Below are 8,904 nucleotides of genomic sequence, written 5' to 3' on the forward strand. Positions count from 1 at the left end.
GGGGTTATTTAAGCATCTTGTGTTTTAATTGTTGCAACCTGACCTACAACCTTAGGCTGAAGAGCGAGTAATAAATTGTAGTAGTCAAATCATCATCACCATCCAGCTTTTAGCAGCAGCCAGGCTAGTAATAACTAGATATTGGAAATTATTAGAAGGTGCAACATTGACCACAAGGTATTTTTTAAAAGCCTGGCAATTAGCGCGGACAGAAAAATTAGCCACCAAACTAAAAATAGCAAGGAGAATGAAATGAAAAGGTACATTTTGGGTGAATTGACATGCTTTTATTATGTACAGTACAGAATAGGAGAATGCGGGATCTCCTCCAGTTTATAAAGGTTTGTTTGCTATCATTGCAGGCAGTAAGAGAAATTGCCACCAAACTGGAAATATGACAATTTAAGGGATGCAAGCTCTGATGTAACCCAAACTCATGTCTTCAAAAATGGTGGGAGGGTGGGTTTTTGTTTTAACACTGCTTCTTGTTGTTTTGTAGTATAAAACAGTAATAATAATAATAATATTTTTTAATGGCAAATGTTAGCCTATATGTAATGGTGGTTTTTGTTGCTGTCTTCATTTTGGATAGAATCACCTCAACGGTGGCCTGTGACATGGACCTTACCAAGTACCCTATGGATGAGCAGGAGTGCATGCTTGATTTGGAGAGCTGTGAGTTCAATTCTGAGGTGTCTATTTTAAAAGGGGCTTCTCAAATGGGAGGGCAGGGAGTGGAGGAGATAATTAACTTCACACAGGGTAGCCTTGGCCCAGAGTGCAAACCCCTTATTGGAGCAGGAGCAGGGAAACCGCAGCTCTCCCAGCTCCCATAATCCCTGACCATTGGCCATGCTGTCTGGTGTTGATGGGAGTTGGAGTCCAGTGGCATCTAGAGCATGGAAGGATAACCTTTGGTGCTCCAGCTTTGGCTGGAATACAGCTCCCAACATCCCTGACATTTGCAGAAATGTGCATATTAGGAAAGATTCGCCCTGAAATGCTGCAACATTTTCACGGACTTGTTTTTGTTTTATCCCAAACTAACGTGGAAATGTGGATAACTGTACTTAAAGAGTGGAAAAAGAAGAAACCGAAATTAACAGATTTGGCCCTACCTGCAGTTTATTTGAACGTTTTTAGTGGGCTTCCTGTAACTCAAGGCAGCTTACAGCAAATGTCCACATTGCAACTCTGTCTAAATGTGGTTTCGTCACAGAGCTTCTGAAATCTGGCTGGTGGTGGGATGGCAGGTTAAATGGTGCTATGCATGGCCTGATGGCACCATGGAAACGCTGTTGCACACAGTTTAATGCCAGGATGGCCTGGATGCTATTTCTCTAGGCCTGAATAGCTGTGCACCGGGACTAGAAAGCATTAGAGCGGATTGTACACTGGTGCAAGTTTTCTCCTCCTCCTCCTCCTCCTCCTCCTCCTCCTCCTCCTCCTCCCTCTCATTTCATTTTTAGCACTGACTGTTTTCTGAGCAATTAAGCACAATACATTTTTATCCCACCAAATATAGCAATCTGCAGTTCTTTTCACTTATGCAATCAGTAAATGCAGAGGCAGCCAGAGAATGAGGCGGCAAAATTTTAGTCTGCTGGCGAGTTTTTACAGAGGGCTTGGATTTTAATTTAATTTTGCAGATTGTGTTTATAGAGCAATAATCACAAGGAGAAATGAAGCCTCTTAAAACAGATTAAAAAAAGGAAAGTTGGTTCTCCATGGGAGTGGGGGCGGTTTAAAGACAAGCGAGGAGTTTTGTTTTGTGGGGAGGGGGATGTTGATGTAGAAAATGGACAGGTGAGCCAAGCACTTGAAGAGTAGCAATTTTGCTCAAGTGAGTAGCAATTTTGCACAAGTGAAGAGAAGCTTTAATTTTATTTCTTGCAGAAATATTTATTTCTTACAGAAAAAGCTGTAATTTTATTTCTTAATATATACCTTGCCTTTTCCTGTGAATGTTGGGGTAGGGAAGAGGTGGGTGAATCTGCCAATATCAGTTTCTTATTTTTCATAGAATCATAGAATTGTAGAGCTGGAAGAGACCCCAAGGGTCATCTAGTAGACACCCTGCGATGCAGGGATCACAAAAAAAAGAATCCCTGACAGATGGCCATCCAATCTCTGCTTTAAATCCTCCAATGAAGGAGAGCCCATCACTTTCCAAGGAAGTCCATTCCACTGTCAAACAGCTCTTACTGTCAGAAGGTTCTTCCTAATGTTTAGTCGGCATCTCCTTGCTTGTAATTTGAATCCACTGGTTCGAGTCCTACCCTCTGGAGCAGCAGAAAACAAGCTGGCTGCATCTTCCACGTGACAGCCCTTCAGATATTTGAAGATGGCTATCATATCGCCTGTCATAGAATCATAGAATCATAGAGTTGGAAGAGACCACAAGGGCCATCGAGTCCAACCCCCTGCCAAGCAGGAAACACCATCAGAGCACTCCTGACATATGGTTGTCAAGCCTCTGCTTAAAGACCTCCAAAGAAGGAGACTCCACCACACTCCTTGGCAGCAAATTCCACTGCCAAACAGCTCTTACTGTCAGGAAGTTCTTCCTAATGTTTAGGTGGAATCTTCTTTCTTGTAGTTTGGATCCATTGCTCCGTGTCCGCTTCTCTGGAGCACCCGAAAACAACCTTTCTCCCTCCTCTATGTGACATCCTTTTATATATTTGAACATGGCTATCATATCACCCCTTAACCTCCTCTTCTCCAGGCTAAACATGCCCAGCTCCCTTAGCCATTCCTCATAAGGCATCGTTTCCAGGCCTTTGATCATTTTGGTTGCCCTCCTCTGGACACGTTCCAGTTTGTCAGTGTCCTTCTTGAACTGTGGTGCCCAGAACTGGACACAGTACTCCAGGTGAGGTCTGACCAGAGCAGAATACAGTGGCACTATTACTTCCCTTGATCTAGATGCTATACTCCTATTGAAGGACTAGATGACCCTAAATTATCTAAATTAATCACAAATTGACAAAAGAGGGTGCCAATTTGCATAACACATGCATATGCTAGTTTGCAGTCAGATATGCCAGTTTGCAGTCAGATATGTCAGTGGCACTATTACTTCCCTTGAAGTAATAGTGCCACTGTCAGTGGCAAGTAATTGTCAGTCTTCTCTTCTCCAGACTAAACATACCTAACTCCCTCAACTCTTCTCCATATGGCTTGGTTTCCAGATCCTTTATCAACTTAGGGCTCATCCACACTTCCTCTTGTCCCACTACTTTCCCCAGGGATGACCGCTCTTTAGCACTCAATTGGAGCAAATGGCAACCTGGTTTTCCACAGATTGCAGTTCTGATCTAGAGCTAAAGAGTGGGTTTTGCCTGGGAAAGGAGTGTGACAAGGAGGAAACAGCTCAGACCCATGCCTAGAAAGTCCGGGTCAACCAGACCCATGCTTTCTGGGTGCAGGAGAACCAGTAGTGTGGATGGGCCCTTAGTCATCGTCCCCTGCATACATTCCAGTTGGCTCATATCTTTCTGTCTTTCCAATCCTCTATGCATTAGCTTGCGATTCTCTAAGTAAAAAAAAGAAGTCATCATGAAAATTCATCATGCATTTTTGTGTGAGTTTCTTTTAATGCACACATTTTAATGCAGTTTTGCCTAAGGGTGAGCTCCTGTTGCTCGGTCCCTGCTCCTGCCCACCTAGCAGTTCGAAAGCACATCAAAGTGCAAGTAGATAAATAGGTACCGCTCCAGCGGGAAGGTAAACGGTGTTTCTGTGCACTGCTCTGGTTCGCCAGAAGCGGCTTAGTCATGCTGGCCACAAGACCCGGAAGCTGTACACCGGCTCCCTTGGCCAATAAAGCGAGATGAGCACAGCAACCCCAGAGTCAGCCACGACTGGACCTAATGGTCAGGAGTCCCTTTACCTTTACTATTTTCCTTAAAGGGGTGGGTGATGGGAAGAGAAGCATGAGAACACCTTGCTTGTTTCCAGGTTGGTTAGCTCTGATACACTGAACTGGGTTCATTAGTTTTGAAGTGGGCCAGAAAGCATTAACCAGTGGGACCAGTAAGAGAACTGTGGCCATGGATTCTGAGTGTTTCATCTTGAGCATGTTCTTATCTTTCCCCGTATCCCTGTATTTATTCAGTTTCTTTTGACAGATGGCTACTCCTCAGAGGATATTGTCTACCACTGGTCTGAAAACCAGGATCAGATCCATGGACTGGATAAGCTGCAGCTCGCTCAGTTCACCATCACCAATTACCGGTTTGCTACAGAAGTGATGAACTTCAAATCTGGTAAACAAAGCTTCCAGTCCTTTTAAAAGCCTTGCAGGGATGGGACTGGGTAACATCCAACTAGGTTTTGCCCAGCGTTAGGGAAGGAAGGATCTCTTGATATTGTGATCTTTCCAAACTTAAATTTAGTTCTCCACATTTTTGAGCAATTTGAGATTTAAAAAGAAAAATCTTCATGATAATTCATCAGCATTCTAATGATGTGCACATTTTTGTGTGCAGTTTTGACAAACATGTGCATTCACACGTAATATACACATTTGCATCAATTTCCACTACCGTAATATTAATTTAATCATATGCATTTTAGTTGATTAATTGATCTTTGCAAGTTAAATCTACATATATTTTTTCCCTTACAAATAAAACCTGGTTTGGACCAGAACTGTGGAGAGACCCAGGGTTCAACTCCCAATTCAGCAGGGTCTCCCACATCTGGGGTGAGCTCCTTTGAATAATATAAATGTGGTGGCAGGGGAGAGACAGACACCTTTTAAAATCAATTAACTGCATTTTTATTTATACAGTGCCATTAGGAATGAATGGATAAGTCTATTTTGGGTCAGCATCAGTTCTGCACTTGTTCATCCATAAGACTGCATCATTCTGCTATCCCCCCTCCCATGAAAATGGATTTCACATGAAAATGTGCATTTTTACATACTCCCTACCCAAAAAAAAAAGGGTTTTATCCAAATGTTAGTCCTACTCAGAGCTAGCCTACCTCACAGGGTTGTTGTGAGGATAAAACTGAGCTAAATGGGGGAGAGAACCATGCAAGCCACTTCGAGCTCCTTGTAAGAAAGGTAAGATGTAAATAAATACATTTGCCTTTTTGTCTCCTTCGTTTAGCTGGTCAATTCCCCCGGCTGAGCCTCCACTTCCACTTGAGGAGGAATCGAGGGGTTTACATCATCCAGTCCTATGTGCCTTCCATCCTCTTGGTCGCCATGTCATGGGTTTCTTTCTGGATCAGTCAGTCAGCCGTGCCTGCCCGAGTCTCGCTAGGTAAAAGTGTATTGTTGATGGCTGGGGATCTATTGTAGGGTGTTAAAGCCCACAGAAGTGGGATGAGCATTTTGTGGGATGGGCTTTAATGGGTAGGTGAGGCTATATTAATCGGAATTTATGCCTCCAGGCGCCCATATGTGTGGTTGAACAGTTTCAAAATCCCATCATTGGCAGCCAAATTAAAAGCATAGGAATTAGGCTATAAAACCATGTTTTTGAGCAAGTCCAGCTATGAAGTAATCTTGTTCTCCCTTTCTTACCCCATTTTACAAAGAATCAGGCAACAACTTGTAAAGTAAGTTTAAAAAAAGATGTACTGTACTTACTTTACAATCATGCATTGGTTCACAACAACAGTAGCAATAAAAACTATGCAGGCAAAATACTTATATTTACAGTATAACCAGCTTCAGGCATGGGGCTAAATTTGGAGCAAGCACAGGGCACATCTGCCCTCATGGTTGGTCACAGAAAGAGAAAGGATCAGGAAGTACTATATGAACTTTCCTCTTTAGGTGAGGAGGGGGAAATGACATCACACAGAGCCCTCTCTACCAATTGTATTTCTATGGCCTGAGTATCTATCTATCAGCAATACAGCTCTGTTGTATTGGCCCCTTCTCATGATAACTAGCAAGAATATGCATTTGTTAGGTTTGGTTGTTAATCTCTTACACGTTTGCCTTTCCTTTTTGGTGTTTCTTCCCCCACCACTAGTCGAGCATAATGTCTGACGTAAAGCTGCTGCACTGGGTGCCTGTTCACTTTTGAGCCAAATGCAGCCCTCTAACCATCCAGGGTACAGTCCTGACTCTCTCTACTCTCCCCAGGACTCTTCCCATGCCAAATGCCTCACCAGCCTTGCTTTGCACCACCCTTTGGTGCTTTTTCCCTGGCTGGAACATGAACTCTGATAATGCTTATCCTGTATGAGGAATAGAGTGGTTTATGTGAGTGAGTATAGAATATGGCCTACTGTTCAAAGGTGAAATGTGCATTCTTTGCTCCACCCATTTTTGCCCCTGGCATATGGCCCTTGGGAGGTTGCCCAGATGGGAATGTGGCCCTCAGACTGAAAAAAGCTATTCCCAGCCTTGGACTAAACAGAATTAAACTCTAGCTGGGACATCCTCCCCACACCTTGTTTCTTTCAGGTATAACTACAGTCCTCACCATGACCACCCTGATGGTGAGTGCTCGGTCTTCACTCCCACGGGCTTCAGCCATCAAGGCCTTGGATGTGTACTTCTGGATCTGTTACGTGTTTGTCTTTGCCGCACTGGTGGAATATGCATTTGCTCACTTCAATGCAGACTACATGAAGAAGCAAAAAGACAAGATCAAGACCAGCAGGCAGGCAGAAGAGGTCAGTAAGAGCCTCTGGTGGGTTCAGACTCTGATCCACCCATTTGGTAGAACTGGGCTGAAATGTGTGGTCCAGCATTCTCCAGCCATGCAGGCAAGAAAAAGGGGGTGGGGTGGGAAAGAGTAATGGGAGAAGCAAGCCACTTTCTGATCATATAAACCTATCTGCCATGGACTGGCTGGACACAGAGGAATGGTAGCAGGAACCAGTGGGGGAACCCCCATGGAAAGAAGGCTCAGAGCAAGGGGATTGGTGGTGGGACGACGATGTGTGGTCGGAGGGAGAAGAGGAAGAAACTGGGAGGAGAAGTCTGTAGCTGCAGTGGTAACAGGGCTTAGTGAGAGAGGGGAGTCTGGGGCAGAGAGCAGTCCAGAATCAGAGCTAGAAGCTGCAGCAGGAGAGTGGGATGAGGGAGGCCAAAAGGCCCTCCTTTGCAGATCCTGTTTTTTTCTAATAAAGAGTTAACTTTACTTACTCCGTGTGATTTACTGCTGTCTTGAGGAAAATATTTAAGGGAGAGTCAAGGCAGGTGTCAGCAATAAGCCCTGGCGGTTCTCCAAGGATGCCAGGAGCGGATGCCAGCCCAACATGCTTACTTGGAGAAAGTCCCACAGATATCAGTATGACCACCTAATAACAAGACAATGACAATAATCCACCAACAGCATACAAATCAATATGGCTAACCTGATCCAAAACACCCGCCCACCCTGCTCACACACAAAAACAAAGATCACCACAGCCAATCACAAACAAACAACCACACCCTAGGCAAACCCCAACCTCTCTCACCTCCAAAGAAACACAAATGAACAGCAGAGAACCTACAGACATGTTGATCATCTTCTGCTTCTCATTTCAGGTCAACGTGAAGAACGCCATTGTTATGTTTTCCCTCTCGATAGCGGGCGTCAACCAGGAACTTGCTGTTTCCAACAGGCACCACAGAGTCCCTAAAAGCTTGCCTGGGTCAGTGGAAGTAGAAGCGGGAGATACCAAGAAGCAGCAGGAGACTAAACCCGAGAAGAAAAACGGCCTGAAGTCTCTCTTCAAGCCCATCGATGCAGATACCATTGACATATATGCTAGGGCAGTTTTCCCAGCAGCCTTTGCAGCAGTCAATGTCATCTACTGGGTGGCTTACACAATGTGAGGGTCACAAAATGGAGGCAGGCTGGGCAACAGGCAACTGAGATCCTCTGAGGTAAAGCAGAGCTTCTTAATGGAAGGGCCTTACTCAGGGCCAACTTTTTAACCACAGCACTTCCAAAGCCAGATGGATATTCCATTAATAGAGAGGATTGTTCTTCTCCCTTCCTCTGTCGCTGAGACAGCAAAGCAGTTGGCCACCACCCCTTTTTATTGGCTTGTTTCCCCCTCTTTAGTCTCCACAGAGCGAGTCAGATGCCACAGTCTTCCCCAGTTTGGCATGAAACTCCTGCCAAGGCTCCACAGCTGCCTAATCCTGCGCAACAATAAGGCGTTTCACTTCTTCATCCGTTGTGTCATCTTCCAGTTTCAAGAAGGATAAGTCCTGGATTGGGGCCTGGAAAAAAAATAGCTCCTGGTGCATCAGGGTCTGATCCAAACTAATTTGGTGTGTGTCGCCAGGGAATAATTGCTTTGCCAGGTGTTTGTGGGGAGAGATGCTTAAAAGTGGAGCAAAAATGCAAGGGTGGAGCTCTGCATGGTCTGGATTTTAACCGGCTTTTAAGGACCCAATAGAAAACCTTTTTATTTGTGATTGGACTATTAAAAGGCTAGCTGGCTGGCAGTCCATTTCTTCGCAGTTCTGAGAACTTTTCTTTCTTCAATCTGCACCTGTTTTAAACACACATACACACACACCCTACTTGACTGCACAGTTTGTGTCATAGCTCTGTATGGACGTGATGGTTTAGCTGTGATTCCTGCAGTGCAGGGGGTTGGACTAGATGACCCTTGGGTCCCTTCCAAAATCTACAATTATTTGATACTATGATATCTGTAGCTGGGCATTTTGATGGGGATGTGTGTAGGGTGGGGTGGGGGAGAGACAGACAGACACACACACACACACACACATACACACATGCTTATACTCATATTCCTTGAAGTTTCTTTAATGGTTTTAAAATTTGGGCAACAAAGGGTAATACTGGGTTTTGGGATTCTGGTTTGTTTTTTTTAAACTGTATCATTTGTCTTGGATAAAGTATTTAAAACACTTTTTTATCCTCTTCTAACCACAGCATGAAATAAAGCCTATGACACAGA

At 44.3% G+C, this 8,904-nt stretch overlaps 1 protein-coding gene across 1 annotated transcript in view; it reads left to right on the forward strand.

The window, feature by feature from the left end:
• GABRD (gamma-aminobutyric acid type A receptor subunit delta) overlaps window positions 1-8,904 on the forward strand; it is a 33,180-nt gene extending 24,276 nt beyond the window's left edge. The window contains exons 5-9 of the mRNA XM_081923726.1: window positions 593-675; window positions 4,134-4,271; window positions 5,124-5,279; window positions 6,437-6,648; window positions 7,511-8,904. Coding sequence (XP_081779852.1) covers window positions 593-675; window positions 4,134-4,271; window positions 5,124-5,279; window positions 6,437-6,648; window positions 7,511-7,801 — 880 coding nt within the window. The 3' untranslated portion in view covers window positions 7,802-8,904. The remainder of the gene's footprint in view (window positions 1-592; window positions 676-4,133; window positions 4,272-5,123; window positions 5,280-6,436; window positions 6,649-7,510) is intronic.

This window comes from Podarcis melisellensis, assembly GCF_964234715.1.
Source record: "Podarcis melisellensis genome assembly, chromosome: 8".
NCBI lineage: Eukaryota > Metazoa > Chordata > Lepidosauria > Squamata > Lacertidae > Podarcis > Podarcis melisellensis.